Genomic DNA, 16239 nt, shown 5'->3' with positions numbered 1-16239 from the left:
GTATTAACAGCTTCTGCTCAGAAATATTTTGGTAGTTGGTATTCATTAAACATTGTTCTAGTGACTTCTTGGAGGGTTCTATTTTTTATTTTAATTATTCTGGTTTGTTGAGGTGTATTAAGACATGAGAATTCTTGGTGATAGTCATTTTTTAAGCAAAATTTTATAAACCTATGGTTTTTAAATTCCCCACTTCTAATTCTTTTGATTTTTAAGTCTTTTTCGTTTTCAGTTTGTTTACAAAAATTACTAAATGTTTCATTTTTATTTTTAAAAATTTTATCCAAGCGAATCTTGAGTAATTATCAATTATTACTAGACAGTATAAACTTTCATTAATAGATTTGATCCCATGTGAGTCAAATAAATCTAAGTATAATAATTCAAGTGTTGAATTGGTTTGAGTAGGGATGTAAACGAGCCGAACCGAACCAAACAGTATTAGGCTTGAGCTCGGCTCGTTTAAGTTATATTCGGGCTCGAGCTCGGCTCGAGCTCGGCTCGAGCTCGAATCGAGCTTTTATCACAAGGCTCGAGCTCGGCTCGTTTTAGAATTATCAAGCTCGCGAACAGTTCGAGCTCGGCTCGTTATTAGCTCGATTATCAAAGTTAACGAGCCTAACTCGTTAAGCGAGCTCGGGTTCGTTTTCGGGCTCGTTTAGAGCTCGTTTTTTGCTCGTTTTAGAGCTCATTTTTTTGGCTCATTTTAAGTTCATTTTAAGGCTCGTTTTAGAGCTCATTTTAGAGCTCGTTTTTTTGCTCGATTTAAGGCTCGTTTTAAGGCTTGTTTTTTTGGCTCGCGAGCCTATAAACGAACATGTTCGCGAGCTCACGAGCCAAATGTCCTTAAGCTCGAGCTCGGCTCGATAAGATAAACGAACGAACTCGAACGAGCTTTTTACCGAATCGAGCTCCGAATAGCTCGCGAACTGTTTGGTTCATTTACATCCCTAGGTTTGAGTTTGATTAGTTGTGTTTTTTCTGGTTGACAAGCATTACAAATTATTGAGTCTAAGTTGGGTAGTTTTGGTAGTCCTCTAACTAAACTATTTAGTTTAGTAAGGTTTTTAAAGTAAGTGTGAGACAGTTTTCTATGCTATAGTCAAGTTTCCTCTTTTTGTGTAAGTGACACTTAAGTGAGGAGTTGGTTAGGTTAATTGTATAGATATTGTCCCTTCTAAACCCTTTAAGTCTTATGTCAGGGTTGTCTGTGTGCTTAATTAAGCATTCGGAGGATAAGAACTTAACCTTATAGCTAGTATCATACAATTGATTTGTACTAAGCAAATTGAATTTAAAGTTTTCAACAAGTAAAACTTTGTGGACAATAAAATCTGATTCAAGTTCTATGTTACCTATTCCAATTAACTTAAGTTTGTCGTTGTTTCCAAAGGCAACTACACATAGTCTTTTGAATGTCAATTTTGTAAACATTATTTGATCCCCAGTCGTGTTAAGAGCCATTTAGATTCCTACAAAGAGTAGGAGTAAAAATTTAGCTTGTGTAACCTGAACTTTGTTTAAGTTGTTATTTAGAGTTTTACTTATGTTTACTTAAGGTAATTTAAGTTTTATTTAAGGTTTATTTATATTTAATTTTAATTTTAAATTTAAATTTAATTTAAATTTAATTTAAATTTAATTTAAATTATAATTTAATTTTAATTTTTATTGATCTAATCATCTCACCCAGTCTAAATTTTCAGACAAATGTATCCTATCATTTTGTGAGATGAGTTAATTTGGATTTGGGTTGGTTTAACTTGTGTTAGATTCAAGTTTAGTTTTGGGTTAATCTAGCAACATTCTTTGAATAAATTTCTAGACTGTGGTGAGTCACACGGACATCATTAGAATAACCACGTGCTTCGAGATTTTTCAAATAGTCTTGCCCAAAGAATTTAGTACAAAATTTTGATCTAACCAGTTTAGATTGGTAAGAGGTAGTTTCAGTTAGTTCCATTAAGCCAAATGCACTAGGTCGAACACATATGATTCTTCTTCGACATGCATAGACAGAGCTTTCCTAACTTACTACATCTCAAACTTCTCTAGTACTGTTTGTCAAGTTAAATTAGTCCCTAATTTAACTAGTCCTAATTACCCAGTCGGGTAAACTATTGTTTTGGAGGGGTGAATTAATTTGGTGCCTCCCTCTGAATTATTGAACTTAGGTTTATTTTAAGTTTTAGGTTTATGTCGTTTTGTTTTACAGTTATAATAAACTTGATTATAGTTTGAGTTTAAATTAAATGTATAGGTCTTTGATTTAGTTTTTGATTTTATTTTATATTTTAGGTTTGGATTTGAATTAGTAGTTTTAACTTTTATTTTTGAGTTTGAATTATTTGGTTTATTTTGATTTGGTTTTAGGTAGTGAATTTCCTTTTTGGGTACATAGTATTGATTGAGTCCTACTTGTTTGGTTAGACAAACTTTTGGAACCCAAGCTTTGATTGGTTTTTTGTTTTGGGTGAAGAATGATGTAGATATTTTATTTGTTAAGCTGGACTTATATCCAAGTCCGGATTTGTTGTACACAACTCGTGATCCAAGTATCATGTCAAGGTACTTGGATCTTGTTGTGAATTTTTCTAAAAGTTCTTTTAGTTCAATTATTTTATTTTTTAATTTGAAAATTTCCTCCTCAAGTTTTAGGACTTGAGTTGGAATTCCAGATTGAACTAGTTCAATTGTTAGATTTGTTTTAAGTTGTTATTTTAGATTTTGATTTTTTTTAAGAAGTTGATTAATTTGAGTTTCTGATTTTCCTAACTTTTTGTTCAAGTATGCAATGATTTTGAAAAAGCTGGCAGTTAGGTTAGAGTTTATTTCGTTGAGACTTTCAGAAACGAGTATGGACTTGTGGCTTGACTCGTATTCTGACTTGTCGTCTTCATCAGCTTCGCTTTTTGATTCTGGTTCGGATGTCATCAATGCGATGTAGTTTTGTTGCTTTGGTTTTTCAACGTCGGATTCTTCGGAGGATGATTCGTCCTAAGTTGCTTTTAATGCCTTGTTTCTTTAGGTAGTCTTGGGTTTATCTTCTTTCAGCTTCGAACACTCGTGCTTGTAGCGTTCCTTTTTGTTGCACCCATAGCGGGTGACGCTTAATTTATTTGACTTGATCATCTTCTGAATATCCTTTTACTGAAGTCCTTTTTTCTAGTAAACATCTTTCTTACCATGTTTACTAGTTGTTCTTCTTTATCTGAGTTAGGGTCAGACTCAGATTCTGGCTCAGCTTTGTTTTTGTTCTTTACTTCTTTTGAGGGATCTGCAAGAAGTGCAACACCTTTCTCAGACCTTTTGGAGTTAGTTTGCTCATGGAGTTTGAGTTCACAAAAGAGTTCGTCTAATTTTAATTTAGATAAATTCTTCAAAACCTTGTAGGCATCAACTATAAATACCCACAATTCGTTTCAAGGAAAGGAATTTAAGGCGTACCTGATTATATCTCGGTTTTCCATCTGGTGGCCGATTAAGTGGAACCTAGGATCCCCTTGATCCTCGCATGTAGTTGGCTTGCTGTTTTTCTTTTCAACATTTTAATGTTAAATAAATTATTTAGAAGCAGGTCTCGTTTAGTTACCTTAACGTCGTTGGTTCCTTCGTGTAATTCGATGAGCTTGTTTCATAGCTCCTTTGCGTTCTCGTGCAGGTCGACACGGTTGAGTTCTTTCGTGAGTCCGCACTAGATCGTGTTCAACGCCTTCAAGTCAATCTGGGCCTTCTTCTTATCTTCTGGATTCCATCTTTCTGGGTCAAGGGGTATTTTAGTTGCTTCGTCTACCGGCGCCCTGTACCCTCGTCGGATGGTGAACCACTGCTCAATGTTAGTCTTTAGGTATACCTCCATTCTCTTCTTGTAATATGGAAAGTCGTTTCTGTTGAAGAGCGGAGGACGGGCGGTACTAAACTTTTCGATTTGTGTCATTTCAAATATCTTGAAAAAAAATTAGAAAGAATGTCCCAAGACTAAGTCTCGGATTAGTAGAGTTTGAAGAAGAAAATATCGACGACTTGAGTGGTGTTGCACCAACTTTGAGTTAAAATCGAACGAGAAAAATTATTTGAAGTGGTAATTTTTACCAGTTCAAATATAATACGAAAAACTGAAATTCGAAAAGAATTAGAACAATTCCCCGGCCTTGATTGGTGGTTGCACTAATTCAGAGATAACAGAGCTTTGATACCACTTGTAGGATCGTTACACACGTGAGAGAGATAATCATGTGGTTTTAGAAAATTTATCTTTTTCTTTTGAAATCAAAAGTATGCAGTGGAATTTAACACAAAAATAGAAAGCAAAAATACAAGTACGCGAACTCGGTTGGTTTTACTTGGTTCAGAGCATTTGGCGACTCCTACTCCAAGACCCAGGTCCCGCGGACCTATCGACTGGTAATTCACTAAAGACCTCTTCTGGAACCGCTGGAAGAGGGGATCGAGTACAATAAAAAGAATAAAAAAAGTGTAACAAGCTACACTCTCCTTTAAGCAGTAATTAAGTACACGAGGAAACTTCGTTACCCAACACTTGTAGTTTTAACGGATCGAGTTCGGTGTTGGACGACTTCTCAGCGGCAGTTAGGCGCAGTAGTGCATAGCAAAGCAGCAGCATGAACTCAGAGTAGTCGGAACGTCGAATGAATGCGTAGAAGCTTGTAGAAGAGTTGTGTGTAAAGCCTAGGTCGAATAGCCCTTTTAAAAGGGATAGAAGGCGCCTTCAACACCACTGAAGGCGCCTTCAATACCAACTTTTATCCCTTAAAAATCAACTCTTATCGTCGCCAAGGTCTTCTGCGTTATCCGACTGAAGGCGCCTTCCAAGCTCTCGAAGGTACCTTCTATAGCCCTTCTTAAGGCACCTTCCTTCACCTGGAAGGCGCGTATTGTTCCCCCGAGATATTTTGTGCTCCTTTTGCCCTGCAAGATGTGTTAATCCAACAAAACATAGTATACCCTGCAAGATAAAGTTAGCACAATAAAAATAAGTAGTTTAGTAATTAGATTCTGTCTCTCCGAGACTAGGATATAGTCAGTGTCTCAATTTAGGTTTTTGAAATGGATTTAAATTGGACTTGCGCCTAAAGTCTCAATTTAGGTTTTTGAAATGGATTTAAATTGGACTTGCGCCTAAAGTCTTCACTGGAATACTTTCCTCCAGTGATTTACCTTACTTACCAAGCAGAATCGCTTGACTTCTTACGGTCCACTAGGTCTTTCTGCCAGTTGTCAGGTCCGTAAACCCAATTAGACTTCGGCCAGCTGTCAGGTCCTGCGGACCTAGCCGGACTCCTCGCCAGATATTAGGTTACTCCTTGACCTATCTGGACTTCTATACCAGCTATCAGGTCTTCTAGACCTAGCTGGATTTCAACCCGGTGTCATACTAATCAAGTCCTGCACACTTGGTAGAAAGGACTAGATCACAACTCATCTAACTTTAACCTATTTGTCATTCATTAAAACTCAAGTTTGATCATTGGTACCAACTACACCAACAACATCGACTGAAGCATTAAAAGAGGAGTAACACTACAAATAAAAATTGAGATGTATCTATATTTCTATTTGAGTTTCAATTGTGTCAGCCCATGTTCCAGTAGGTAATGTAGATACATTTATGAACTATCTTTCAATTGGAAGAGAGGCAGACATTTATCTTTCAAATTTCAACCAGTAGAGTGACTAATAAAAGTGTTGTGGATATAAGATTAGAGTTGTATAATTTTCTTTAAGTGTTGAAATCAGGATATTGAGTTTCCTATCATTTTTATTCCATGAGAGAGTAGTTACTGAGAGAGAGAGATTGACAGAGAGAACAAACATTCTGAAATAGATAACTACTAGCTGATATCATTTTAAATCATGCACATTAAACAAGAAGGGAACAAAAGATAATGATTATCAATGAAACAATTGATCTAATGGTATATCAACTTGGGATAAAGTGGAGTGAGGAAGACAAAAACTTCAAGTGATGAAAATTATGCAGTTCAAGTCAGTAATCCATTGTGTTATTCTACCATCTTTCACACTTCCCTTCTTTGTTGAAGAAATTCACTAATTTGCCCATTTCTTTAGATCAATCATTTTTATTACCTTCTTATTACCGTAGGAATTATATTTTTAGTTGATAGCAATGTATGGAGATGTTATATCTCACATCAACTAATAAAAGAGCGGTCCGATACACGAAGCTCCTGCCAATACGGGATCTTGGGGAAGTGTCTATTATACGTAGTTTTAACTGTATTGTAAGAGGTTGTTTGTGAGACTTGAAACTGTGGCCACTAGGTCACACGAGGCAACGACTTTACCATTGTGCCAAACCTTCTCTTCATCTCACATCAACCGATCAAAAAAGGAAAAGAATTCTTATGCTAAATGAAAATGTGCTCCAAGTCTCCCTTTTGCTAACAAACCATTAGGAGATCTTAATGGTCATTGATTTTCCCTAATTCTCTGCACTTAATCTTATCATCGCATGATTGTGGATGACAGATGCATGATTTGACATACTGGAGGCTGCCACTTTTTTTTATTTGAATGCCAAATAGATGATTCAACGTACAAGCGAGGGAAAGTGCAATGAGCTTTGGGTGTATTGTGATGAAAGTAATTTATTTCCTTGGGTCCGTGGATCCCTTAGAGAGTTCACTAATTGTGGTGATAAACTACTGCTAAAGGAGATCTTCATCAAAAGTTATTACAGGGGAAAGGACTCATGACAAGGATGAAGCTAGACTACTAGTGCAGAAAGCAACAATTAAGACAACAAGTGACTACACAAAGACAAGGCTATAGGTGCGGTACATTACACAACGTCACAAAAATGAGTAATGTGGAAGTGATGGACAATGAAGAGGGAAAAGATATGCTATAGAGGATGAAATCATTAACTAGGTGGGTTTTTATAGATCAACAATAGGGTAAGAAGTATGAAGAGAGGCTCTTGGTAACATAGAGAAAAGGGAGGGATGTAAAGAAGAGGCTTGAAGGAGAAAGAAAATGATAGTGCACAACCTGATTAAAGCACCACTTCGATCTGAGCCTCCAACCTTCTCCTTGAGCTTCAATGTACCAACTCGGTCCAAGATAAGCTCTTAAGCACATGGTCTTCACAATCGTCATGTCCACAACTCGATCTCATTGAGTCCATTGAGCTCCACACTCTAGTTGATCCAAACCTCTAGTTCTCAATTATATGATTCAACAATCGTCATGTGCACTATCTAAGTACCTACACACTTGACACACATTAAATCACAAAACATATATAACTTAAACCATATTGCCAATACATCAAAATAATGTTATCTAACTGACCATAAGGCAGAAATTGTTTCTCCAACAGTGAGCACTTTATGTTGGAGGGTGTATGGATGAAATCACTTGCAGAGGGTGAGAGATCGATGAAAGTTTCTCCTTACAATGAAGAGGTAGATGGTGCTAGTAATCAAAGTGGAATAAACTCAACAAAGATAGTAAAGAAATTAAGAAATAAGTAGTATTAGAGAATGTGACAAGGATAAAGACATGCACGCAATGAAACATACACAAGGTTAATGGTAACTTAATATTTATAGCCTTTTGGTTGTAATGTATTCAAGAAAGATGCAGAATGGATCTAGGAATAAGTTTTTAATGGCAATGTCCCAGAGGATAAATAATGCATAAGCGACAAATATTTTGTCATCATTAGATTATGTTTGTTCCAATTATTGTGTATCAATGTCATAAATATTGTCGCTCTATCAATTTCAACGCAAGGTTATATTACTAATAATGATAGGAGATTGAAACTTTTCTAGTGCATATAGCTTAAGGAAGCCGTTATAAAAGTATGGAGAAACATCATCGCAATCACTAGATTGGATTTTGAATAAGGAAGCTCTTTTTTTTATAAATATACTTGTCTATTAATTGCCCATTCAATAAATAACATCTATGGTGGTCTTTTAGCCATGAAACTAAATTGAATTCTAAAATGGTTTATAGTTTATCTATTATTAATCTCTAAGTCTAAATAATCCTTTCCCCAAATTTTATATTACCCATCAACTTAATTTCTCTAATTAACTAAATGCACACAATAAAGCATGCTGAGATGAATTTAAATAGCTTTTACTTATTATTTTTCTACTTATTTTTTTCTTTAAATAAGACTATAACAATTAGATACTCAATTAAATTAAGATTTTATGACAGCATATGCTTGAGCTTGACATGCTTCAACATGTGATAAAGCATATCGAGATGAATTCAAATGGGACAATTATTCATTTAATCGTCTTCTAGTCAGAATTTTTCTATTACTTTTAATAATAAGACATCAATTAGATAGCCAAGTTAAAAATAATTTGTGTTATTTTTTACTTCAATAGGTGTCGAGATGAATTAAGATAGCTTTTACCCCTTTAATTTTATTCCACGTAGGAATACGATAATCAACTTAATCAGAATTTTAGAAAAATAAGTTAAAGAAATAATAAACAATAGTTAAATTCATCTTAGCATGGTTCAACAAGTGTCAAAGCATGCCGATGCATGTGAGTGTCAATATGGTATCATAATCATCAACATGAGTGGCACAATCGACATTAGAGAGAACACCGTGTTAACTAGTATCGAGTGTTAGGAATTTACCACAATAGTTATGGTACATTTTTGAAACCATGATTGTTTTCATTTTTATTCTTATAAATATGGATAAGGCAATAAATTTTTTTCATCATTTCTCACACATTCTATAAATATTTTGTGGAATAACATATTTAGTTTACAGGTTATGTATGCATTTGTAATGAGACCCGAGAGCTTACCCAAAGCATATCAAGATTTTATTCAAAAAACTGGGCCAGTTGCAGAGCCTGTTTACAAAGCTGTCAGAGAATGTTGTAGGGGTGGACCTGTTGACGTTGTATCTCTATCAGCATATTTATCAAAGAAGGAATGCAGTTCAGTGAACTTGATGGAACATCTTTCCATTATTCCCTGTTCTATAATTCATCCTGACTCAAATTCTTGCCTTGTTCACAATGCAACTGCTGCATCAGAAACATTTAGGAAAACATTTCCTTTGTACTTCTCTTTGACATACGTGCCATTTGTGGTTCTTCATCTACAGAAGGTACTGATTACATGGATTGAACAAGAAGCTTACTTTTGAGAAATTGTGTTTTGGCAAAATGGTTAATTAAAATGCTAATCGTGCTGATAATTAATAATTTTAGTGCTTCATCATGAAAGATATGATCTTTGCCTTTGGATACATATAGTTGCTAATATTCTCTATCTTGTTAAGAGCTGAATTTTAGTTTGTTCATAACTTGGTCTCTTTTGATTTCAGTATTTGATGAGAAAACTTTCTTTAATTGATTAAATGATAGTTCCTGGAGTCTCCTGCTTGGACATCATGGCGTGCTCTTCTGGGTGCAGTTCGCTCAACTTCTTTCTTGTCTGCTTTTGTTGGAGTCTTCCAGGTAGATTTTTCTTCTGGATTGTTCTGTTGCAAATTATAATATTTCAGTGCCTAACTATTATGTTGGTTTATACTAGGGTGTCATTTGTTTACACCGGAAGGTTGCAAGTAACGATCACAAACTCATTTATTGGTTTGCTGGTGCAATATCTGCTCTTTCTGTACTGTTGGAAAAGAAAGCTAGAAGAGCAGAACTAGCTCTCTATGTGCTTCCACGAGCTGTGGATTCAGTATGGTATATTTCAGTCAATCGTCATCTCCTTCCTCGTATAAAGAACGCTGAGGTACTAAATTCATCCTTCTGTTGTTCCATCAAGTTTGTGCTAATCTTCTTCCAGTAATACATACACACACATATATATTTACTTTTTCCATGTTTGTTTATTAGAATTCCTATTCAATAGACTTCCGATGTTCTTCACTATAATCTGAATCCTTTTTTGAGCCTACCAGCCTTATGATTATGCCACAATGCCATGACTTTCATGTGCAGCTTCTTTGCCTAATGGGATAACTTTGTTTTTCTTTTTTCTTTTTTAGAAAAAAAATTCTTCTCATGCGCTATTTTTTGTTGGGTTTTTTTGTCTACCTGTTTCGGGTACTGAAAGCTGCTAAAGGGGTTACCGAAAAGACAAACTCATGGACGTTGATGTCTTACCTATTATGTTACAAGTGAAGGCTAATAATGTTAATGCACTAGTTAAGTTTAATGCACAGATCTACAAACTCCTAAATAGCAGAGCCTGCCTTTACACTGATCATTTTCTAAAAGGCCCTTAGTTTTGAGATTTGCTTATCATCATTTTTGTCGTTGAAGGTTGTGATACACAGATTGTTGTTTCGGCAGTTAATTGTCGAATGTTCTTGTCCATTTGCTACTCTCTCAGATCTTAAGATGACTGCTATATATATTATAAAAGTGAACTTTTTGCATTTCTGAATCTCATTGTGTCTACAAAACAACTGATGTTGATCACAAGACAGATGAAAAGTTTGAGGGTTGAATTAGGCCCTAGTCGGTTAACATCAAAATTTGCAATATCTATGATACCATGTACAAAAAATTAATATAGCAGAGATGTACATGTAGAGTTATAAGAAAAGATGAAATAAAATAAAATAAAACTAATAATTGAGAGTAGTTAAATGTAGCTTCAATTAATGATTAAATGAGAGAAAATAGGTTGAAATGGTATGGATACGTTGAAAGATGACGGATAGATGCTGATTTATTTAATTTGAATCTTAATAGTGATATTGACTTGCATAAAATTAACGAAGTTAAAAGGTTTCAAATTGTTGGGAGGTATATGGCTTGATGCTAATGAATCTCGTTATGTTTCTTTGATATTCATTTTTTTCACATGATTACAATGTCTGTGAATTGACAAGGGCATCTGCTCCTTCAAATTTCACATTTGTAGTAATTCAGGTCGCCTATGTCTAGCAAATAGATTTAGGAAGAACATAATTTACTGTTATTCTGCCCTGGTATGTTTCTTCGAACTGCAGGTTGCTCTATTCTGTCTCTGCATGGGAGGTATTATGTTCTACTTGGAACATGAACCAGACACAATGGCTCCTTTTCTGAGGGGCCTCATCCGCCGGTTTTTGGCTAGTAGAATAAGCAATCCTAGCCCTTCCTCAAACATGAATGCATCCTACTCTTATATACCAAATCTAGGACAGCAAGAAAGCAAGAAAAGTGAAGAGAAGGATGAAAGTGCAACTTCAGCAAAGTACAACCTTGAGTCGATCCCTGGACTGTAGTCCAGATCTCTCTATTTGGAAAAGAGGGATCGGAGAAATTGGCATTAACATCAGTAAGTGCATATATTGCAACTCCTCTTCCTGCTATTGCAGCCAGCTAAAGGATTTATCAATTGCTAAGTTTCACTTGGTTCATTTTAACTTCTAAGGAATGTAAGTTCCATTCCTTCTTAGTGTAGAGTTTCTGATCTGAGCTCATATGTCCCAAGGAGACCACAAAGAACAGATCATTTATTTTTTTGTTATCAGTCTCTTAGTATGATTGTTCAATGTATTGCCCCATTGGTTAAAGCACCTCATTATGCTTATCAAAAATATTGAGCAGGTTGTGGCCTGTGGGTTCTGTTAGTGTTCTAGTTTGGCTCAGGGAATAATGAATTTGATCGTGCACTGCCATTTTCATGTGTGTTTTCCCAAGTTCAACTTTGTGTCTTTGGAATAACACATTTGTTTGCAGCGGTTCATACTTCGTTGCTCCCATATGTTCTCCCCTTCTTTGGTCTTTGTTGGCAGGTGAACTTTTATCGTGGAAAATGCTTGTTTTTTAGTTTGCTGTTTGTCTGTCATAGCTTGTCTGATCATATGCCCTTGGTGTTTTTCAACAGTTATGACCTATCAAATTTCAGGTTCAAGCTAATCCTTCTTGCATTCTTTTTGAGGGGGAAAACATATTGCAGGCTTGTACAACGTCGTTTTAGAAAGGAAAAAAAAATATCATACCAAGATCATGCTAAGAGTGCCTAGTATAGCTTTTTGCATTTGGTAAGCATAATTCAGATAAAATCGGAACGAATTATATTTTGTTCTATGGCTTATTTCAACATTCGGAAAGATAATTTAAGATAGAATAATCTGTTCCAAAGAGTAACTCATTTTGCTCATAGAATAATCTGTTCCAACGTCATTTCAGTTATGACCTTAGTTACTAAGCTATGACTATGCACAAGGGAAAAACTTGAAATGCTAGCCCAATTTGGGCTGCATTAGGAATATCATGGAAACTACACTGCTCAGGAGGGTTGAACTTAGTCAGATAAAGTTATTTGAAAATGTTAGAGGAAATTCGAGTAGTTAATTTGGATTGATCGACAGATTGAGGAAATGTTGAAACAATCATTTATATACCTTGAATAGTGGTGGCTTGACGTTTTTCTGATCTTCATTAGAGTTAAGAACATTTTTATAGTACATTGATATAATTAGGATTACTATATTGATTTATAAATATTTTTATGATAAATTTTTTTAACTTGTATTTTTTTAAGTAATAGATGTTAAATTTATTTTACTTTATGAATATTTTCTTTCAACGGGGTGAACAATTTATGGGTCAACCTAAGCCGTCATAAATTATTTTATCTTATTATTTTACGAAGTCACTTTGAATTGAATTGAGTTAGAAATTGGACAGAAACTTAATGTAAATTGAGACCCAGTATGACAAATTTGACCCTACTAAAGTTTCAGAAAGTGCCGAATATGATCAATTAAATAAATATTCAACTGCCAACAAATAAATATCTCAAATTATGAACTTTCATTTAAGAAAATTAAGAAAAAAAAGGCGAAGGAATGAGGGTAGTAAAGGGGTCCGTTTCTAGGTCATAAAGGAGATAAATCGACTCCTTGTCGTATCACTTTATTTTACGGACGTCACGATTCCACTAATTCGCCACGCGTCCTCTTCTCCTCGTCGCATTCCAGGAAACTGTGTGCCCCGCGTCCCCCGATTTCCAATTCCAAACATATCCGCGCCAGCTGGAAATCGAAAACAAGGCGCCATTCTCCGAAACCACCACTTTCTGCCCTCGAAATGCTCGGCGCTTCTTCTCCGTTAAATCTGTACCCCTCCTCCCCCCCCCCTCACTTTCTTCTCTAAGTCCACATTCCTACACCAAACCAACGGCGAAAGGAAATCAAAGAAGGGATCAAGGAAGATACCTAGATGTGCCGATCCACCATGGAGAGGATCGCCAGGTACGAGCCCCTCAAGATCCGAGGCTTCTACCTCCGCGTGCCAGTCGCCGCCCGCCAGATTCCGCTTGCGGAGGCGACCACCCTCGTCTTTCTTCCGCGCATCGATGGCAACTTGCTCGAGGTCAATGGCTCCCGGATCCGGGCCGAGGCCGCGGCCATCGTGCCGCTCCACCGTATCCGGTCGGCGGAGGGAGGCGACGGGTCGGAGGCAGTGTTCGGCAGCACGGACCGGGTGATGACCGGCGAGGGGGTGCGGTTCGAGGCGTACATTGGGGATGAGAAGGCACTGGGAGGGGTGTTCCGAAGGGGCGATGGAGGGTGGGAGATGGAGTTGCGGTGCTCGACGGAGGGGGATGCGGGGGTGGCGGCGGCGACGGATGTGTGGGTGGTCGGGGAGAAAGGGCTGTCGATGAGGCAGAGTGTGGTGGGAGTGAGCCGGCGGGGGAGGAGAAAGCGATTATGTTTGAGGCTGGAGGAGATACCGGAAGAGGAGGAGGGGTGCCATTGCTTGTGCTGCGAGGAGGAGGAGGAGAGTGGATGGGAGATTGTGGGATCGAAGGAAGGAGATTTCGAAGAGGAGGATGTTGAGCTGGGACTGGAAGGCGTAAGATGGGCCGTTGATGTGGGGATCTGGGTGGTCTGCTTGGGGGTGGGCCTCTGGGTTTCCAGATCGTCTTACAGGAGCCTGAGAAGGAAACTACTTTGATTTTTTTCCTTTCATTTTTCATTTTAATTTTGAGTTTTTTCTCTGCTCCCTTTTTGATCTGTTGTTCTCTGGAGAGGTTCTTTGTTGCTTGATTGTGTGTACAGTCGAAGGTAGAAGGATCGAAGAGATCCACATGCATATAAAACGGCTTTACAAGTCCTGTTTAGTTATTTATTTTCAACCTTATTGCCGTTGTGATAATCATATTCAAATTCGTTTGCTTTGCCTGACTGATTAATTCATTTTTCCTACATTTATGTTTCGACTTCTTAGATATGAATGTTGGTGTGGCTGAAACTGTGGGGTTAAAAAAAAGTCTTATCAGGTTGGACATGTTTATGAATTGTGTGGGGCTCAACCTGGCAGGACCCTTGTCATCACCGTTTGTTGCCCACTCTGGGTCACAAACTATTATAAAAAGTTCAATAATATAAAAAACAAAACTTTAATGAATTTTCAGCTAACAAAATAATATATTCTCAAACAATTTAATGCAATGAATATTTATACATTTTAAAATTGAAAAAATATATATTAATAAGTTGAATATTGGATTTAATTTTTTAATAGGCGAACTTACATTGCAGATAATGTCCAGACGGGATCAAATTGCGGATCAATGACCTATTGATTGTAATTAGTGGATAGTCCATTGATTGTAATTAGTGGATTATGATGAATCCTATATATTTAAATGATGAGGTCTATCCAAATAGACCAATCTACAAGACGAAGCATTCTTGGTCCATAAATTATGGACTAAGGATCCGTGTTAAAACAGATCTTTACGCCCTCTATTGGAGAGAAGAATACGACATTATTACTTTAACATCACATGGAAGATTCCAATATGTTATCTTATGGAAGATCCAAGATTCATTCATATTTTTCTATCTTATGGAAGATCCACTCATATTTTCATGTAGGATCTTTAGATTTTTTATCTTCATCCATGACTGATTTCAATCAGTCATACTCATGGTCGGTTTTAAATCAGGATAAAAAAATTGTGTTAGTTTATCAGTTAGCGTTAACACTATGATAAATATTTAATGAATAGATCCATTTAAATATTATGTTAATATTAGGTTGTTCTTCGAAAGAAATACATTATAGGGGTCGATTTTAACATCTCAGCAAGAACCACTATATCTAAAGAACTCGTGTGTAGCGTTAAATATGCAATAATTCGTGTTGTAGGGTCCGAATGTAACGTATTGGCAATGATCGCTACACCTTCATAAGAACTTGGATGTAGTATTAAATAGGCAAGAGTTTTCATATAATAAGTTGAATAAAAATAAATATGATAGGAAAACTAATAGTCTAATATTTGGAATATGAAATATAGGAACTCTTACTGTAAATTAACGGAGGAAATATATACGATGATTAGAAGAAGAATTAGTATTTTGTATGTACAAGAGACAAAATGAGTAGGCGAGAAGGCGAAGATGATAGAGAACTAAAGTTTTAAGTTATGATAAACAGGAAAAAGTAAAGTAAAAAATAGAGTGGACATTGTTGTAGATAGTTTGTTAAAAGATGAAGTTGTAGAAGTAGTTAGAAAAGAAGATATAATTATAAACCTTAAAATAATAGTGGCGAAAGAAACTATAAATATAATTAGCGTATACGCACCGCAAGTAGGATTAGATGAAGCTACCAAATGAAGGCTTTGGGATGACTTAGATGAAGCATTACAAAATATTCCGCTAAATGAAATGATTTTAATAAGAGGTGATATAAATGAACATGTCGGAGTGAAAAATGAGAAATATAAGAGGTACAAAAGGGTTATGGGTTTGGAATGAGAAATGAAGAAAGAAAATTGATCCTATCCGAGAGTCGAGGCAATGGATGTTGGGGACATGGCGCTCCTGATGACTAGTGGTGGACTCCTCGTCAATGAAGCCTACAACCACAGCAACATCAGTGCCGAGCCAGGGAGGGATTCCCCGACGATGGTCCTCCGACGCTCAAGTCAAATACCGGTGATGTAGAAGAAACGAGGAAGCAAAATGACAGAGTAACTGTGGCTATAGTAGAGATTATGCATACCTCCGTCGAAGCTTGGAGGTCTTTATATATGACTCCCTGGGAGCGCGTGAACGCTCCCCGATGCATGCACGCTCCTCAAAGCATACCTTGAAGAGACGTGTCAGAAAAGTGTCCCTGACACCATACCTTAACGACCCGAGCATATCTCTAACAAGATAGTGGAAGCTTCCACCGTACGATCCTTTGCTTACCCATGCCGCCAACCATGCTGTTTGTCGGTGGCGCGAGTTCCTAT

The 16239-nt window shown here is 36.6% G+C and overlaps 2 protein-coding genes across 2 annotated transcripts in view; both read left to right on the top strand.

Annotated features, from left to right (window-relative positions):
- LOC121967567 overlaps nt 1-11654 on the top strand; it is a 28441-nt gene extending 16787 nt beyond the window's left edge. Inside the window, exons 5-8 of the mRNA XM_042517875.1 lie at nt 8795-9139; nt 9399-9491; nt 9568-9774; nt 11003-11654. Of these exons, the coding sequence (XP_042373809.1) occupies nt 8795-9139; nt 9399-9491; nt 9568-9774; nt 11003-11260 (903 nt within the window). The 3' untranslated portion in view covers nt 11261-11654. The remainder of the gene's footprint in view (nt 1-8794; nt 9140-9398; nt 9492-9567; nt 9775-11002) is intronic.
- Nucleotides 11655-13062: 1408 nt separating this feature from the next.
- On the top strand, nt 13063-14173 carry LOC121967566. The gene has a single exon (XM_042517874.1). The coding sequence runs from the start codon at nt 13206-13208 to the stop codon at nt 13941-13943; it is 738 nt and encodes a 245-aa protein (XP_042373808.1). The 5' UTR covers nt 13063-13205; the 3' UTR covers nt 13944-14173.
- The last annotated feature ends 2066 nt before the right edge of the window (nt 14174-16239 follow it).

This window comes from Zingiber officinale, chromosome 3B (assembly GCF_018446385.1).
Source record: "Zingiber officinale cultivar Zhangliang chromosome 3B, Zo_v1.1, whole genome shotgun sequence".
Classification (NCBI taxonomy): domain Eukaryota; kingdom Viridiplantae; phylum Streptophyta; class Magnoliopsida; order Zingiberales; family Zingiberaceae; genus Zingiber; species Zingiber officinale.
This window is presented reverse-complemented; position numbering and strand designations above follow the sequence as displayed.

Excerpts from the sequence above, each read along its gene's own strand:
- LOC121967566 (XM_042517874.1), top strand. The coding sequence starts at position 13,206 with ATGTGCCGATCCACCATGGAGAGGATCGCCAGGTACGAGCCCCTCAAG.